At 35.6% G+C, this 19,386-nt stretch overlaps 1 protein-coding gene across 1 annotated transcript; it reads right to left on the reverse strand.

Annotated features, from left to right (window-relative positions):
- Nucleotides 1-4,322: 4,322 nt before the first annotated feature.
- LOC112515870 (protein SLOW GREEN 1, chloroplastic) lies at nucleotides 4,323-18,882 on the reverse strand. The gene is made up of 5 exons (XM_025122822.1): nucleotides 18,166-18,882; nucleotides 17,392-17,538; nucleotides 16,220-16,300; nucleotides 5,629-5,880; nucleotides 4,323-4,690 (listed from the first exon to the last, which is right to left on the reverse strand). Exons 1-4 carry the CDS (start codon nucleotides 18,808-18,810, stop codon nucleotides 5,695-5,697), a joined length of 1,059 nt encoding a protein of 352 aa, XP_024978590.1. The 5' UTR covers nucleotides 18,811-18,882; the 3' UTR covers nucleotides 4,323-4,690; nucleotides 5,629-5,694.
- Between the last annotated feature and the right edge of the window lie 504 nt (nucleotides 18,883-19,386).

Here is a 19,386-nt window from a genome sequence, read left to right on the forward strand (position 1 = left end):
CTCATCCCCTAAAGTGAGATTCAAACTCATATTCACCATGAGTTATTAAAAATTTTCTCATTCATCTCCCATTTAGTTGCTCTAGAACTTTCGGTCTCGCTCTCGATCTCTCGATTTTTTGCTCTTGGTGTAAATCGAACACATTTGTGGAGTCGTTTAAATATGTTGGATTTTAAACTGTCATACAATTTTTTTTCATCAATAGAGTGTAATTGGAACCATAACTCTTATTTATTCAAATTGTATTGATATGTAAARACCAAGTGTATATCATCGTTAAATATTCTATAATAAAATCAGTGAAACTTTAAAATCGTTAAAATTCACGACTCCCGCCGCATTGCGCGGGTACACAACTAGTGTATATATATCTCTCTATATATATACCTCTCAAAGTTTGTTGTTTAATTTGTGTTTTCATCCTCCAATCTCCATATTTGGTCTGTTTACTCAAATGTTTGGGTTTCGCTGTATTCAAATTTCAGGAATTGTTTATTTAAAATAATTTATGGTTTTTTTATAAAAGTTTTTATCAATTTATTAGAAGTTAGAAGGGTTTAATTTATTTAAAAACTTTTTATTATCGGTTTGGCATCGGTATAAGTTGTTTGTCCAAACATTCAAAAGTGCTTATTACCGGTGTCATACCGGAATAAGTCAATAAGTTGTTTTAATAAACAATCTTAAACACCCCTTTAGTTTAAACTAATTAAAACATTATTATAATAAGGTTTCTTAATTAGAAGATAATCTATAACTAAATAATTAGTAGTAGGGCTGTAAACGAACAGAACGTTCAGTCAACCGTTCGGCGGAAAGTTCGTTTATGTTCGTTTATTTAATAAATGAACGAACATGAACAATTTTGTTTTGTTCGTTTAGTTAAACGAACGAACATGAATAAGAGTCTTGTTCGTTCATTGATGTTCGTGAACGTTCGTTCATTGATGTTCGTGAACGTTCGTTCATTTACCGTTCGTTTATATATTAAATTTAATATATAATCTTTTTATTTATTTACTTTGAATTCAAATAATATTTATTTATGTTCATTTATGTTTGTTCGTTTAGCATGTTAACGAACGGACATAAACAAACACGAACACACTTGATTTCTAAACAAACGAACACGAATACAAAGATTTTCGTTCGTTTACCATTCGTGTTCGTTCATTTGTTCGAACATGAACAAGCTTTCATTCGTGTTCGTTCGATTCGTTTACAACCCTAATTAATAGACTGAGTTATGAATTTGGCTTTTGATGTATATTATGAGTAGTCCACGTGGTGTTTAATTTGCCAAAGTCTCCCGTTTTTGTTATCTCAATTAAGTTAGATGACATTTTAGTCTTTTTATACATCTATTTTTGTCTTTTTTTTTTCTCTTAATATATATATACACACGAAAACAGACAACTCACGTGCAAAATCACATGTGATTTTACACTCACCATAGACGTAAGGGTGTGCAGGCAACGTGGCCCACAACCTCAGGTCACTATCAAAGTTGTGTCAATCAAATGTGATTTTACACATGATTTCAGTTTAAAATCACATGTTATTCGACTGTTTTCTTATTCTCTTATTTAGTTATTGTTCTCGCATGAATCCGACTATCTCTTTGTATACACACACACACACACACACACATATATATATATATATATATATGGAAAGGTTCATGTGAGAAGTGGTAAAATATCTGAGAAGTAGATAAGTGATCCTAACCCTTCACCTGGTCAACATTTGCAGAAGATAGAAGAGAAGTTTCGTAACTTTTACAAACATGTTGCAAACGAGTACATATGTGAACCCATGTGATACACATATGAACTATATGTAATATGTGAACCCGTTAATTAGTTCACATGTAAACTATTTAACTGATTCATATATGAACCCACATGTTCGTATATGAATCGGTTAATTAGTTCATATGTGAATCACACGAATCACATAGGTTCATATATGAATTCGCCTTAATGAACCCTAAAAATGTAACTATTTTTGTAGCGTCCTCATTTTTTTTCATTAGAAACATTACGTAATCTAAAATGAATTCCTAAATAAATATTCCAAAAATGACAGCTAAATTAAAACCGTTTATAGCGGAAGTCTTTGAATCAACCAAAAATTAGCTTAAGTTCTAACTCGTCTCATACCAGGTTAAGCTACAAATGATCGAACATGAATGTCTAGATAAAAAACTAAATATAAAATGATAATAAGCAACTCTCTTAGCGTATCCTTTGCCCTTATCCAACCTCGAACTACATGGCCATGAAATGCATAATATATTCAGCTTATAAAACTCAGTAAGTTCATGGTTTGCGTGAATAAAGTCATATCTTGACATATATATATCAAGCATATATGCATGCTCTATAATAAGTCACAACTTTTACAAAAATATATTTGGAACGCTAAAAAGAAGAGATTTCATAAAATGTTTAGTCGGGTATGAGTCATTTAGTCACAAACACACCCTGGCTTAATCTGTCAGTCTTAATTGATCACCCACTTATCTGGGTCGTGTTTTATGCTGGTAATGACTTACTGGTCAAATGTCCACCATTTAATCATAAAACTTTAATACGAAATAACATGTTATAAGTTAGAATGATTTAACTTATTCAAAAACTTTTTATTATCGATTTGACACTGATATAAGCTGTTTATCAAAACACTCAAAAGTGCTTATTACCGGTGTCACATCAGAATAAATCAATAAGTTGTTTTTATAAGCAATCCCAAACACCCCCTAACATGCTAATAACTTTAGAAAATTTACGTAATTATATATATATATATATATTACAATCCAACCAATTTTGTTTCTCGTGTCTATGGTCTACTCAACCATTTCTATTTTAATATTGAAGACCCATCAGTCTCGTAGGTCCAACAAGAAATATTCGGCCCAGTCAAAACTCCAGCCCAAACTAGCAGCGTACATACCGGCAGCAACAATACCTTCGTCGAAAGCGGTTTTGAAATGCCGTTTAGCCCCATTTTTCAACCGTTTTCGATGATTCTTTTTACTAAAATTCTAGAAAATAATTTTACTCAATCATGAAAACAAAAATCAACAAAAAAAAAAAAAACATCAAGTATTTAGTCTCATCTTCTCATTTAAATTTTAAGCTCAAAAGCTACTTGAAAATCTGTTACAAACTCAAAATCTGTTACAAACTCGGAATCGGACCTCCAAACTAAAATTTGAGACATAAGGCTACTAAGGTTCGATAGAAAACTAAAAAACGAAGCTAACCATATAAAGAACATGAATTTTAGTCGAATATTTTACCTCTAATCGTCGATAAACGGAGATTTCGGATGGAGACTTTCGAGCTTCAATTTCTCTCCCGATTCTCAGTGAAAACTCAAACTTCTTGAACGAAAAATGTAGAGGAGAATGTTGTCTATTTATCTCTGTTTTTTTTTGGCTTATTGGTTGATTAAGAGAGCCAATAAGAGGCCTCAAAACTCGACATTGTTCTATCCCTTTAAAAAAAAATCAGAATTTGACATATTTACAGAACAAGTCCTTCTGATTTGGACCTCTTAATCTTTTACAGTCTTACATAGCCTTTTAACTATTAAAAAATTACATTCGGACCCCTGGCTTTAATGTTTTTACCAAAATTACATTTTTTCACCCTTATTTTGAGTTTTTTCTTTACTATTAGTCCGATTTTTAAAATTCTTTTAATTTATTTCTTTATTATATATATATATATTATAATCCAAAAATAAAAAGAATAATAACAAAAACAAAAATTATTTATTCTTCGAATTTTTTGGTTTTACAATTTTTATATTTATTTAATAAGAAAAAGACAAAAAAAGTAAAAACATCAAAACACCCCTGGCATCAATATTAGTTAGAGGAACTAATGGCCGTGACAATTTGAATGCCACATAGACCAAATCGACAATAAACATAACATAAAAGACGTTAGTCGTAGAAAAACATCAAAACACAGTGACAAAATCAAATAATTAATATCGAAAATATAGACTCGAAACTTGGATCGAGAAAAAACCTCCGGATATAATTAGCATTTTTTTTAATTTTTAAAATTATTTATAAATATAAAAAATAAAATTATGATTAATTATTTGGTTTTAACTAGAATCATACAAAAATCAAATAAGAATTATAACCGTTTACCCAATCTTTATCCGGTTCGAGTCGATTATTCGGCTTCGGTTTTTTCCGACACCCCTTAATTAACGGTGGGCAAATCGGATACCTTCTTAACGTTAATGTCAAACTAATTTAAGATGTACATAAGTTGGCCAAATAAACCAGTTAAATCGAAGTAATTCAATATATCGTAGATTAGCTTAAATAATTGGAACCGGGTTATTTGATTCCGTTTACGATTACGGATCAAAATATCAATCGGATCGAGCCATAGTTTGTACAAAAGTTCGATATGTTCTCGGATATTTAGAATATCTCTAAAAGAGTCTTCAAAGTCAAAAATCAAAATCTCCAACCAAATAAACATTTTTTCGATCAAATGATGTCGTTGTAGACATAACCCCAACACTAGAAACATACCACTATGCACCAAGGCTCGTTTTTCTTTGCGAGTCACGAGCATAACACATCCTTTGCATTTTGCAAACCGAACTAACGTTCCAGCTAAACCTCATTACCTACTCCAAAAGCTCGCTGAAACTGTAGCCGAAAGAACACAAGTTGAAGCAAGTAACAGAGAAAATTGAAAAATGATCAGAGAGCCATTGACCCAATAGTATCCGGTAACCCATCTTCGAGGAGATTGGAGATTAGGGTTTAAGTCTCACCAATAACACCAAGTGTTGTGCGTTTTACAGTATATAAATATTATATCATATACTTAAAAGAAGAAATAATTGAAAGAGTAAAAGGCCAAGATATTTAGAAACCAAACCAACCGAACAAAACATACCCAATATATCCCATTAAGAAGTATATTCTAAGAGGGATAGGATGCATGTAGACCTTTCTTAAACAACAAAATACGATTGTTTGCATCTAACTAGGTTTGCTCAAGTGATTTAGGGGCCGTTTACCTAAATGCTTATCCGGTAAGCGCTTACCGTTAGGAGTCAACACCGTAATTTATTTTACCGCGTGAGATTGTAGTATATCAAAATGGTATTGTATGCAACAATTTACCCGGTAAGAGTCGTCACCTCACTTACCGAGTAAGACTCTTAATCTTTATCATTGCTCTTACCGGGTAAGATTTTTGACCCTTGTCATGTTCATTAGGTAAGAAAAATTACCCAGTTAGTACTTACCGGGTAAGCATTTAGTAAACGGCCCCTTAGACTTTCTCACAATAAACTAGAGATCAAGAGTTCATTTCTATTTAGTTTCTCCAAATAAGTGTCCACTTTTAAAAGTAATTGCCTACATTCCAATTCTACCCTTAATTATGAGACGGAGAAATTTATTACTCCCTCTATTTATAAGGGTACAACTGTCATTTAGTTAATTAAAAAAATGTAATAATCACACATTTCTAAAACTGCATCGCTTTTTCATTGTGGACATTTATTTTGGGACGGAGGGAGTATTAGATTTACTGTGTTTGTATGGTTTGCATCCGCTAGAAAAAGACAACTCACAATGAATAATACGTGACGACCTCCTTGAGCACATCTAGACGATATCATCGTGAATTCAATGGATGTCTATTTCTTGTTGAAAAACTCGGGTTTCAACTCATTCTTGCGCTTCTGTCTTATTTCCGTTTTTGCTGCCAAAACGACATCGTCTAAGAATCCTCTTTCAGGAAATTCATCTGGTAGGAGGCTTTGGTATGTTGAAAACTGTTCTTCAGCTTCATCCTTTCTATCAAGTAGGCTATAGATGATTCCCTGAACAAGTAAGAAACCATAATTCAGATAATGGTATTAATGCAGACATTTCGAAAGTGATTATCACAAAGTCTCGATGAACAATATTTGATCTTCCTATTTCTTAATCAGACGGTTCGTTATAACAAAAGCGACCATGACCATGACCATGACCATGACCATGTATATTGATGGGAAACATATTTGCTTGGATTTGTATCATGGAATAACATAAATTTGATCCGTTATATTATAAAAAGACCTCAGGGTCGAACCACTTTTTGTCTGATTATTTAGGAGAACAACCTTCTGACATATTTTTTTTAAATGCATGACCATCTAACAGATTTTCAAGCATTCTTGGGTTAGGAAGAGACGTTTTTGTGTTAGGCAAGGCGCTCTTAAATTTATCAGAAGATCGTGCATTTTAAAAAATCCGTTAGATTTTTTTAGATGCATGACCATTTGACAGATTTTGAGGCTTCTTTTCTTAGGCAGAAACGTACTTAAATCTATAAGAAGATCATGCGTTTTAAAAAAGCGTTCACAAGGTTATTCTCGTAAATAATCCCTTTTTGTTCATCATCTTTTCCTGCCTAGAAATAGAATGAATTGAGCCTTGTTAGAGTGATGATTATCAGGGGTTATGTATCTGGAAATGTGAATATTTGGCTGGAAAGTAGAACCTACATACTTCATAGTCCGATGTTTTGCACCCTCGTCTCACTTTGCCCAGAAAACTAACATTTTCCGACAAGTTTATCCATAGTGAGCACTAGAATAGCATCTTTTTCACGAGGGCAAACGGGTCAGCTCACTTTCTTTTTTGGTTGGAAAACATGAAACAAAAGGTCGGAATATGAGGTAATGTGGTCAAATACGTAACTCCCAATAGCAAGTGACCAAGACTCGTGTTCATAGAACACAGGCGTGAAACAAATAACTTTTGGTAGTGATGTTGATGGATTTCGTGCTTTTTTTGTGTATAATATATTGACTTAGCCATAAATTAGATACAAAGAGGGCAAAAGGGCCGAACGACACCGAAGACAAATGCATACATGAAAGATATATTTCTAACGCTTCTCACGTTGCAGGATACTAATAGACCACAATCACTACGTCTAACAAACAATGGGTACAACTGTAAATTCAACCAAAGAAGATGATAGACCCAAATGATTGCAATCATATTAATGGCAAAACTGGACTGATTACAATGAAAAGTCGAAGAAAAACTAGATGGGAATTCGAGAGCCCATTTCTCTCCTACACGATCAAAAGATCACACAAAATCTGAATGAATCCCATCCCAAAACCACGCACATGCCATATACCGTTCTCTCATTGCCTTCTTTATTATATTCCCAAAATTACCCCCTCGACTTGACTCTTTATTTATCTTCGGACCCCTCCACTCGCATATGCTTTCGTAATTGGAGGCTTATCAGAAGATAAGGTCATCGCTTATTTATAATCAGCAAGATGTGATAGCTCAGAACAGATCTTTAATTAGGAAAAGAAAATTGAATAGTACTAGGGATTCTAAGCTTTTGCAAGCCGGAGGTTTTCATGAAACAACCCTTCTACCCTTGGGTGGAGGTATGGTCTGCATACATCTTATCCTTCCCAAACCCTACTTCTTAGTGGGATTTTCTAGGTAAGTTTGGTTTGGTTTTAGGGATTCTAAGCTTTAGACCTAGCAGAAATGGGATCTCCTCAGCATCGCACCCAAGATAACCCCATAAACCAAAGGACCTTTGGCAAGCAGTATTTAGGTTACCCGTAGATCCTAGCCTCCTAGGAGGTCAAGGCCTCAAGGGCTCAAACCTCAAAAAAGGGTTCAAACCAACAACTCACTGAATCAAAAATGGGTATGAAGACGACTATCAATCACTTGCTAAATTCAGTTAAGTATGGATTGGTCAAAGAGTTAGTGGTCTGGCACTTTAGAATCAGATAGTTGTGGTTGTTAGTTCGTCTATATTAACTATTAGTTAACTAAAGGGCCGTTTACCAAATGCTTACCTGAGTAAACGCTTACCAAGTCACATTACCTTACCGAATGAATATTGCAAAGACCAAGAATTTTACCCCGTAAGAGCGAAGGCAAGGACCGAGAGTCTACCTAGTAAGTGAGGGTGACGACTCTTACCATGGTTAGTGCTAACCGGGTAAATTGTTGCATACGATCCCGTTTTGGTGGGCTAAAATCTTACGTGGTAAGTGATAGTGTTGAATTTTACCTGTAAGCACTTATCAGGTAAGTGTTTGGGTAAAAAGCCTCAACTATAAATAGGTAGGAGTTCTAATCAATGCAAGTGTAAGAGACAAAGCTATCAATACTTCAATTTTAGTCCCTGTTTTTCATTCTTTATCCCCTGTTGCAGTCTGATAGATTCTATCCCCTGACAAGTCGATCTTTTTTATTATATCTCGATTGAAAAAAATGTACTATTTTGGAGATCAAGAAAATATTAAAAGATTGAAACATTGTTGTAGTAAGAAATATAACAAATGAATACGACAAGTGTAAATTGCCCTCTATCCCCAACTAATACAAATAAATTGCCAACAAATATGTATAACTTCTAAAGCTCTATGTTTGAACTTCATAAACTAACCAATAAACACATGCAAATACAGGATAAACGTTGAACCGTACTAATACCATATTATACTTCATAAAAGTTAAAACCAATAACCACAAGGGTTGCTGCGTAGTGGTTTAGGTCCTAGGGGATGTGGTGGAATATCCCATCTGCTCAGGGTTCGATTCTAGGCATATACAACAATTGTGGCCACTGATTTTATCAAGGCTGATTTCTTGAAGTCACAATTTGCCGAGATTAGTCCAGGCATAGCCTGGGACACCTTCCAAGAAAAAAGTTAAAACTAATACCCAACTGATGACTCTCTCGCTCTCACAAAACCAAAAAAATAAAATCAAGAGGGATGGAGAATAGAACGAAGGGTGAAGCAGGATTGAGAGTTCGGGTTCTCAACTTTAGAATCGAGATTGCATCGTGTTGCATTATGCAGCTACACATCTAGTATGTATATATATACATATATGTATATATATACATAAAGGACGTTTCAAATGCAACCCAATCAATTGAGATATTTATGGAAATGATGAGAGTTCATTTATTATGATTTGAATATTTATGGAAGATGACTAAGGTTAATTAATTATGATCAATACTTTATATTAGGAAGCAATCTAAACTTTTATGAAATCACATATTCATCAAATTAAATGGACGGCTGAGATTGAGTTGTATTGGTTGTACAAATGTAAAGGGTTGCATAATAACCCACCTCTATATACATATATATAGAGAGAGAGGGAGGAAGGATCATGCGAGAAGTTAAACATTTTGCAAGAAGGTGAGAAGTTTCAATATGATTACACTCCTTTGGGTGTGTTCAATCATATATGATTAAGTGTCAGTGTGGTCAATGCAACATTTAATCATATATGATTAAGTTTGTGTATCATGAGTGTAATCATATACGATATTGAAACTTCTAGCATTCTTGCAAAATGTTTAGCTTCTCGTTTGAACCTGCCCCTATATATATAGTTTTTCAATTTCATGTTTCCTTCTAAAGTATGTATAAATTAAGGGCTTTTGCACATACAAAGCTACTTCGATTTAGCTTTCCTATCTACGTGGGATCAAATCCCATGATAAAATTCCAACAATAAAGACATGAAGAGGTTTGATCTTTCCACTCACTTCCATTTACAAACTTGAAACACCTTTAACTATGTCAGGTGAAATTATAAGACATAGAACAAGGCATGATGTCAGTTTTTCTTAAAGTTGTGTGCCATAGATGTATTTATGACCTCATTTTAGCCTCTTCTCAACATTTTTTCTGACACCAACTCTCACGTCATTTATTATGCATCACGATCACTTGATAGTGCACAATGCAACCACTCGACCACCAATAAAAAGTCGTTGGCAATAGTTTACGCAATTGAAAAGTTTAGATCTTATCTGCTCGATAATAAAGTGATCGTGTTTTCTAGCCATGCAACTTTGAAATATTTGTTAAAAGAGTTACACAAAGCTGATGACTGATCAGGTGGACTATCTTACTCCAAGAATTCGACTTGAAGATAAGGGATAAGAGCAGGGCTGAAAATCTTGTCGTCAACCACTTTTCCGGTTTGTGTTGGATGGAGAGCCTACCCCACTCACTAATGAGTTTCCAGATGAGCACCTTTTTTCCATCTTGGGAAAAACCTCCTAGTATGTCGATATTGTCAATTATTTGGTCTCGAAGACCTTCCTAGGTGAGTTATCTAGACCTAAGAGAGCAAAGAAAGAGAGGCTCGTCTCCACATGTGGGATGAGACATACCTTTGGAAACATTATCCACATGATCCGGGAATGTGCGCCCCAAGGTAGTTTCAATCTGTTTTATAGTTTTGTCACCCCATGCTTGTAGGGTCACTTTGGCCATAAATGGACATATAGAAATGTCCTCGAGTACGAGTTCTTTTGGCCAACCCTTATGCGAGATAGCTACCGTTTCTGTAAGAGTTGCACTAGGTAGTAGGTACCAAACGATGAGAAACATTAGTTACTAGAATCACATGCCCTAACTTCTTATGCTAGTATATGAAATGTTCGCTTTATGGGACATGGATTTCATAAGACCGTTTCCCACGTCCAGTGAAAACCTCTATTTTATTGGTCGTCAATTATGTCTCAAAATGGCTTTAGGTGAAGGCCACTCCGATTGATGATTCACGTGTTGTTGCAGTTTCTAGGTCAGGGATGCCTAAGGCCATTATCAGTGATCGTGGCACTCATTTGTAGCAAGGTAATTGGTGCACTTGAAGTACAAGGTTATCCCCGCATCTCTACCACCTATAACCCATGGTCAAACATACAAGCTAAAGTGTCCAACCGGGAGATAAAAATCCATATTGGAGAAGATGGTGAGGCGTAACCAGAAAGATTGGAGTCCGCGGCTCAATGATACCTTGTAGGCTTATTGATCAGCTGACGAGACGCGCATAGGAATGTCACCTTTTTGGTTAGTGTACGATAAGCCTTGCCACCTCCTCGTGGAAGTAGAACACAAGGCTTATTGGGTGGTGAAGACGTGCAATAGGGGATTGGGCGAAGCGAGATTGCATAGAAAGCTTCAAATTCAAGAGCTGTAGGAGATAAGGAACGACGCCAACTAGAATTCTCGAATTTACAAAGAAAAGGCAAAGGCATTCCATGACTCACACATTTCACCCAAGAAATTTACAGAAGGTCAAAAAGTTCTCCTTTATCACTATATATTGAAGTCATTTCCGGTAAGCTAAGGTCCAGATGAATACGAGGACCTTTTGTTTGATATTAATATAATTGAGCATGGTGTAGTAGAAATACAAAGTCTATAACCAGGCAAATCTTCAAAGTTAATGGCAACAGACTAAAGACATTCTATGAGGGCTTTGATGGAGGGGACTTAGAGAAGGTAGCCTTGGACAAGTCATGCTACAGAGTTAGAATGAGTATAGTCTAGCGAAAGACCTAAAAGAAAGGATGTTACATGGGAGGCAACTTTTACACACCGACAAAGAGCTCTCCCAAGACTGTTGCCAATCTCAATTTCACATAAAACTAATCGATGCCTTCCTCCCCTTCCAATACCCTCTTATTTAAACTAAGTGACTGACACACTACCCAGCTTCACCTACTTGTACCCTAGCAGTAAACACTTGTACCCTAGCTTGCTACAATTGACTTACTGACTATAATACCCGAGGTATAACAATACCCGTCCTCAAACTTTCACCTTGTCCTCAAGGTGGAAAGAAATGAAAATTTTGATTCAACAAGATTAATCAACGATTGGTGGTGCTTGTGGTGGTAGCAATGGCGGTGTTGGTTCCTGATGAATGTCGCCTAACCAACATCTCCTCATTGCCAAAGATGTTACAGAGTTTGATGACGAGATTCCTGCTATGTTAGCTAATACAAGTTTGTTTAATAGTGTGACCATGTCATATGCACCACCTTCAATCACAACGACTACTTTATGTCCCTCCTTCAGACCATTTCTTACTTGTATATTTGTGTCCTTCCCCAAAACGTATTAGGGTCCTGGAAACTGAATCCATATATCCGCAGAGCAGCTTCGAACAGAAAAAACACCAGATCCTTCATCGACCTATCAATCTTTTTTGCCTCCACCCTCTTCCTTGGCTTCTCCATAACAAGATTGTTAGGGTTTATCTACATTATCTTCCTGCTGGATATGTAATCCCTAAGAGTTAGTGCCTCCATTGTTCGCTCCATGTTAGACATGCACCCACACTCTCCGATCAACAAGCAGCAAAAGGAATTTTCAATTCCCACTATGGACACTAAAGAAGCTCCACCTGATGAATTTCCTCTACACAGTTTTGACTGGCCTCCTCATCTTCATCCACGTGTATCTTTCCACTTTAGAAACCCAAAACATCTAACAACTCTTTTTTGCTTACATTTGTGGCTGTTGGGATTGACTGCCTCATCAAATCTATAACCACAACCCTGCAACTTTCTTTATATTCAATACATTGAGGACAATGTATGAATTAAGTATGGGGGTGGGGTAGTTTACATGTTTTGCGTTATAAATGCTTTTTACGGGTAAATTTTTGCCATTTTTGCAAATTTTATGCTTAAATTGGGTCGTTTTGTCCGTGTTGATAATGTGTTAGCATTTTCTTAATGAGCTTAAATTGTTGAGGATGATGAGTTTGGATGCATATATAGCATGATAATACCACTTAGAGTAGATTCGTGGCAGTACACCGGTCATTCTACTCTTGCTAATCTTTTGAACAAGCTTAACAACGTGAGACTTTGAGCCTTTTAGACTACACATATAATTTTAGTCTCAACTTCATTTCTTGTGTGATTATGTCATGCTTAGTTATGTGCTTCTAGAACTTGGCTTGTCTCTCCTTAAGACTACATGATTTTTACATGCTAATAAATATGATGAAGGCCAACATTGCTTGTTTTTGTGGTAACCCATTAGCCTTGAGCCTATCCTTTTTGTTATGCTTACCCTCTTTGCACACCACTTTGAGCCTTAGCCTACTTCCTTTGTCACCTACATCATGAACCATCCAAACACAACTCACTCGACCAATAACTACTGGAAGGTTCCGGTATCTCCGTATGCTTGAAAATGAAACTATGATGTTGGGGGAAAAAAGAAAAAAAATGATGAAACTAAAATTATAAGGAAAAAAAAGTTTTATCGTAAAAGAAAGCACAAACAACCGAAAAGATGATAAGGTTGAGCATATGTGTACCATCTCTATTGCCTATGATCTAATGGGAATGTGCTTAAAGTCCCATATGTTGCTCAAAATTTCAAAGCTACCTAACCTGGTTCTCCATTGGATTCAAGGTCCTTAGTCACTCATTTCCTAAATATATCCCTACCTTACCCKAGCCTTGTTTTACACTACACCCATAAAGTCCTTTTGATTTACCTGCATGTATTATATCCAAGTAGCTAAGGGTGAGAGACTTTCCAAGCTTATGGTAGACACATGCTAACATAGTGACGGTTTGGGCGATATACTTTAATCCAAAAGTGAATTAAGTGTATTGTTTTGTTGATCCTATTCGTGAGAGTTCTCGAATTAGCTTGTGTTTTTTTGATTATGTATGACCTCTAATTGATGCTATGTTGCAAATCTCGAGCTTATGGCATGCTATGTGTGATGATGTTCTTGTTTGATTCATTTTTATCAGTATGTGCCAACTTAAGTTACTGTCAGGAGTGATAATGATCTAAGTGTGGGGGTGTTTGATAGACATTAGTACATACATATTTATATGTTAAATTATCCCTCAATTATTTAATCCAAGTTTAAATGGAACCCCACTAAACATTTTTTATGGACACTCTTGGTGTGCACCTAAGTCAAAAAAAGGACGAAAGCAAGGACTTAGGCAGCTTAGGTTAAAACCCAAAGTGTAGCCTATCCGCTGCCCAAATATGTCGAGTCCAAGACTCCAGCGTGCGCCAAATACAGTGAGCAAAAGATAGCACAATCAACCGCGCATGTCACTTACAAAACCCGCCCATGTCCCCGCGTGACTCACTGCACAATTTCCAGATCTGCGCACATGAACAAAGTCGCAGCCAATTGGGGGGGATCAGTCGAGAAGCATCCTAGCAAGAACCAAAGATGTTTTTGGAGGATTTTTGGAGTCAAATTTGGGGATTATTCTAGGATTTCACCATCGATTCTTCATCTTCACTTATTGCAACCATTGTAAGGGGTTGTTTGTTTTTAATAAAAAAGCTCTTAATGTCCTCTTAAGTCTGAATCGGTCAGACATAAGAGGATTCAATGTGTTTGTTTTTTTTTTCAATTAAGAGCTTAAAAGCTCTTATTAGGTCTGAAAATTTAAGTGGTTGCGAAACCTCTTATTACCTCTTATTTCAAATTGTCGCCTACCTACTCTGATCTCTTTGCGCTCGATTTCTCTAGATCAACTCTTCTGTCTTGATCTCTCATCTCTCAACTTTGTCCTGTCGATCCATATCAACTCTCGATCTCTCATCTTCAAACTTCAGATTTCAGACGCAAAAAACAAACAGTCTAACTGATTCAGATTTCAGACTTCAACACCACCTCTTAAAAATCAAAAGTGAATTCAGACTTCAGACTTCAGCATCTCTTAAAAAACAAACGCCACCTAAGTTTATTTCTAGTTCGATTAAGGGACATGAGTAGCTAAACCATCCGTTTATAGCGATGAGTTTGCAAGATATTTCGAGTTTGAATACGTTGAAACTCATTTTGGTTCTTAATATCAATAAATTTAAACTATGGAATTCTTGACTTCAATATTCTTCATCTTTGGTTGAATAAACTAAGTTGGATCCTTCTCCTTTTGAGGGTAACCGTGGGTCTCCGGGCCAGCTTACGCACCTCAACTAATCCCCTAGAAGACCACGAATGGCTTGGAGTCCTTGCAGGTGAACCTCCATGGCAACAAGGGCTTTGGCAGCGCCTGGATTCGAACCGCGGTAGATGAGATTTTCCACTGCATCCCCTAAGGCTTAAACATTGCGCCACAACCCAACTGGTTAGTTGGATCCTTCTCTTTATCTAACTTAAGTTTGGAATACTAGTTTCGAATTTGAATTTGTAAGCGTTCTTAGCTTAGTCATAGTAACGATCGTTACTTCAATTTACATTTGTGTTAGTTGATGGTGGTGTAGGATTACATAGTCTAATCTAAATGATCGGCTTCCGATTGTTGGTTAGATTTGGTATTTGTTTGATTCTAAATTCGTAATGCAATCTGTAATTAGTTATTAACTAATTAGAGACCAATCATCGAGCTTCTCGCGCTAGACATGATTTAAGAACAAATGGAACATTCATGTGTATCGATGTTCAAACCATTTTGACTTCCGTATGACAAAAACATTCATTTGAATGAGCTAATGATGCATTATCCAAAAGAACGGTCGGCTTACACTCATTGCTAGATTTCACCTTGGTATTGTTTATAATCTCAATTTACTTGCATATTTAGGATAATTATTAATCATCTAACCTCCCCCTTATTTAATGTTTTCAACACACTTGCACGCTACTACGTCTTGGACTCACGGTTGACACCGAGTCCCTGAGAAGACAACTCTACTTATCGCTATCACATTTTTTGTGTATTAGAGGTAATAAGATTCATTATTATACTTTATTATTCGCCAGACTCGACCACTACCTCTTCTAGTGACCACTTAGTTTTCAAGAAAATTGATGAAATTGATTAACAATATTGCCAAAGCTCACGGAGGCGTATCCGTATTTGGGGCACTTAGGCATGAAGCAACCCCACTACTTCAATTAGCACTAATTTATGAGCTAAGAGTTCCAAAAAGTTAGTAGAACTAACCGGCTACACGGGGTTTTACATTAATCGAATTAAAAATTATGTGGCATGTAGAAAAATATCTAGACACAAATCAAAATCAACTTCCATCTTTTGCCACTAAATATCTTTGAGCGAACCAAAACAAGGCTGCAAAATGGTGCATGAAATTAGTGATTTAGAAAAGTAATTGTATCGACATAGTATCAAAATTGTAGTTTCATGCGTTCACACAATCTAAAAATGGTTTGGGTCTTCCGACTAATGAGCATGACTCCTAATGACTAATGAGTTGGTACCACTTGTGGCATTTGACTCTGAAACATGTGACAACCAGGTTCAAAGCATGCTGTCGAGAATAAAAAGTAGAAAAACAAGACATGAAAGACACAAGAGCACAATAGTAAAGAAGCTTAAGATAACAAAATGATAAAAGGCACCTGACAAAGATACGGCCGGAAGTCCCTAGGATTCTCGTCTATAAGATCTTTGAATAGTTTCAAAGCATCATCCAACTCCCCCTGCATACCACAGAAGAATGCTTTGAGACATGGGCGGACCTGATGTGGTGGCATGGGTGGCACGTGCCACCGTATTATTTCGCCGCTGAAGGGTAAAAAATTTAGGTTTGTTAACGGTGCTACCGTATCGTTTTAGAAGGTACTACCGTATTTCCCTGAAATCCAAATGGAGCAACTAAAACCCAAACAAAACAAAGCCAAAATAACCAAAACCATACTTTTTGTAATTATTTTTGGGTATATGTTGACCGTTTTCAAAAAATGAAGACGCGTCGGGTACAAGTTTAGAAGTTGTTTATTGGTACTTAGGGCTGTAAACGAACCAAACGAACATGAACGGAGGCTTGTTCATGTTCGTTCGTTTAACTTAACCAAACAAACGAACGAACACGAATGGTAAACGAACGAATTTTTTTGTGTTCGTGTTCGTTCGTTTAGAAATAAGGTGTATTCGTGTTCGTTTATGTTCGTTCATAAACGACGTAAACGAACGAATATAAACGAACGGACTAAACGAACATAAACGAACATAAATAAATATTATTTGAATTCAAAGTAAATAAATAAAAGATAATATATTAAACTTAATATATAAACGAACATAAACGAACGAATATAAACGAACGGACTAAACGAACATAAACGAACATAAATAAATATTATTTGAATTCAAAGTAAATAAATAAAAGATAATATATTAAACTTAATATATAAACGAACATAAACGAACGGTAAATGAACGAACAAGACTCTTGTTCATGTTCGTTCGTTTAACTAAACGAACAAAAAAAATAGTTCATGTTCGTTCATTTATTAAATAAACGAACTTTCCGCTGAACGGTTCACAACGGTTTGCTGAACGTTCGGTTCGTTTACAGTCTTATCGGTACTATAAAAACCATACTTCTTATAATTACTTTTAGATGTATATTATACTATATTAATTATATGGTGCCACCGTTTGAAAATTTTTCTGGGTCCGTCCCTGCTTTGAGAACTAACCTGTGTTAGAATGTGTCACCCAAGTTCCAAGAAATAAAGGATTGTCAACTTTAGTAACAATATATATATATATATGTTTGATGCATCACCTTCACAACATGCATTTGTGCAATTAATATTCTTATATTCCTTTCTTCTGGGACTTTTTCCTTTTGTTGAGCGATTTCCAAAGCCTTATTCAGCATCTCAAACACAGCCGGTCCTTCATGATTCTTGTGCATTAGCATAGCAAGTCCCTACAGAGAGAGGATAGCCACAGTGAAACCTCACATCATCAATATGTATGCTATTTCCGAAAACAGTTTGTTCTTTTCTCAGTCTAGTGAATCAGTGTGAGATGGGCAGATGGCAAGACATATTACATTGAACCACAATTCCATTCTATCTCTTTGAACAACCACAAAATTCATGTCGAAATGACCAAAAAGTTGATATAAAACAAGCTTTCTAACTTCTAAGATCATACAAGGAGTGTAAAATGCAAAGATTACATAAAGAACAACATCAAGAACCCATGGTTACTGATGTAACAAAACTTGGTTGAAACCTCTGAATCAGTTAAAGCCATAACTCACTCTAATCCATCAATGCTATTATATTGAAGAAACAGAAAAGTTCATATTTAACCAAAACCCCCCACTGAATTCATATACATTCCCCTGACAGAAAGATTCTTGTGATTAGATGGACCTCATTAACAGAAAATAACAGCTATGTAAGGCTATATGAACCATAAAACCAGTAACAAAATTAGAACTCCTGTAAAAGAAAATTCAAATCAAAATCCAATTCCTTTCACCAAAAATATCAAGGAGATCAATTAATCTTGTTAAACAAACGGAGGAAAGGATCAACAAGCATACATGCAAAGCTCTAAGCAAGAGGGGCCTCCCCTTCAAGATTTTCTTGAAAAAACTCTTAGCCTTACTGTATTCACCAATCATCTCATAACATAGAGCCTGCAACAGCCTCCACTCAACTTCCTTAGGTTCAACATCAATTAGCCTCTCCACATAACCAATAGCCTCTTTAGTTTTCCCTCTCTTCATCTTCAAATGGAAAACCGACTTCAAAGCCTCGATACTTTTTGGATTGTCCTCCACTAATCTCATATACATCATCTCTTCCTCGTCGAATGTACTATCTTGTGTCTCTGAGATTTGACTTTCAGTAGTCTCATTGGTGGGCTGTGCTAATACAGGCTTCTTATTGAAACACCCCATAAAAACGAATGACCCGACAAGCAAAACTACAATCTTTTCAGACACGAAATTGGTGATCCCTTTCTGGGTCGAAGAGGATGAGGTGATTAGGGGATAATACGAAATGGGTTTCTTGAGATAAGAGAGTATAGAAGTTGGTTTTTGGGAAATTTTGAGCATGGAATTGAAACGAAGTGAATTTTGAAGTAGTAGTGATGAATTTTGTTCAAGGAGTGTTTGAGATTTGGGAATTATGTGAAGGCGTAGGGGAGAATGGAGTGAGAGAGTGTTGATGTATGAACCCATTTCGGAGACTTCGACGGCCAAGTACCAGATTGGGTGACCGGCGAGCAGAAATCCGGTTATAAACCCTTTCGACGAATGACCAAACCTCTTTTCTAAAATTTTATTGCAAAATTTGTTTTGACTTTATTTGAAAATGTTTTTTTTTTCATTGTTACATATCATTTCTTAAAATTTATACTTCTTATAAACTAAATTTATCAAAAGTCTTAAAAATAATTTTTAATATAGAAAATACTATACATTTATGTATAAAGTCTTAAAAGTTTTAAAAACAACTCATAATGCATTCAGTCTTAAAATTTTTTAATTTACAATTAAAATAACATATAGTACAAGTTACCGATGAACACTATTATCTTTTCTTTTCATGTTTCCAAGATACTTTTGACACATTTCACTCATACATTCACCCTGCCGTTACTCTATGTCTTCTCCTCATCCCCGAAGGTGAGATTCAAACTGATATTCACCATGAGTTATTAAAAATTCTCCTATTCAGTTGCTCTAGAACTCTCGGTCTCGTTCTCGATCTCTTGATTCTTTAAATATGTTGGATTTTAAACTATCTTATAATTT

Source organism: Cynara cardunculus, assembly GCF_001531365.2.
Source record: "Cynara cardunculus var. scolymus isolate 2C chromosome LG 7, CcrdV1, whole genome shotgun sequence".
Classification (NCBI taxonomy): domain Eukaryota; kingdom Viridiplantae; phylum Streptophyta; class Magnoliopsida; order Asterales; family Asteraceae; genus Cynara; species Cynara cardunculus.

Excerpts from the sequence above, each read along its gene's own strand:
- LOC112515870 (XM_025122822.1), bottom strand. The coding sequence starts at position 18,810 with ATGGGTTCATACATCAACACTCTCTCACTCCATTCTCCCCTACGCCTT. Across the intron at positions 17,539-18,165 it reads TCTTGCTTAGAGCTTTGCAT|GGACTTGCTATGCTAATGCA; the intron begins GTATGCTTGTTG and ends CTCTCTCTGTAG. Across the intron at positions 5,881-16,219 it reads TCCGGCCGTATCTTTGTCAG|GGAATCATCTATAGCCTACT; the intron begins GTGCCTTTTATC and ends TTACTTGTTCAG.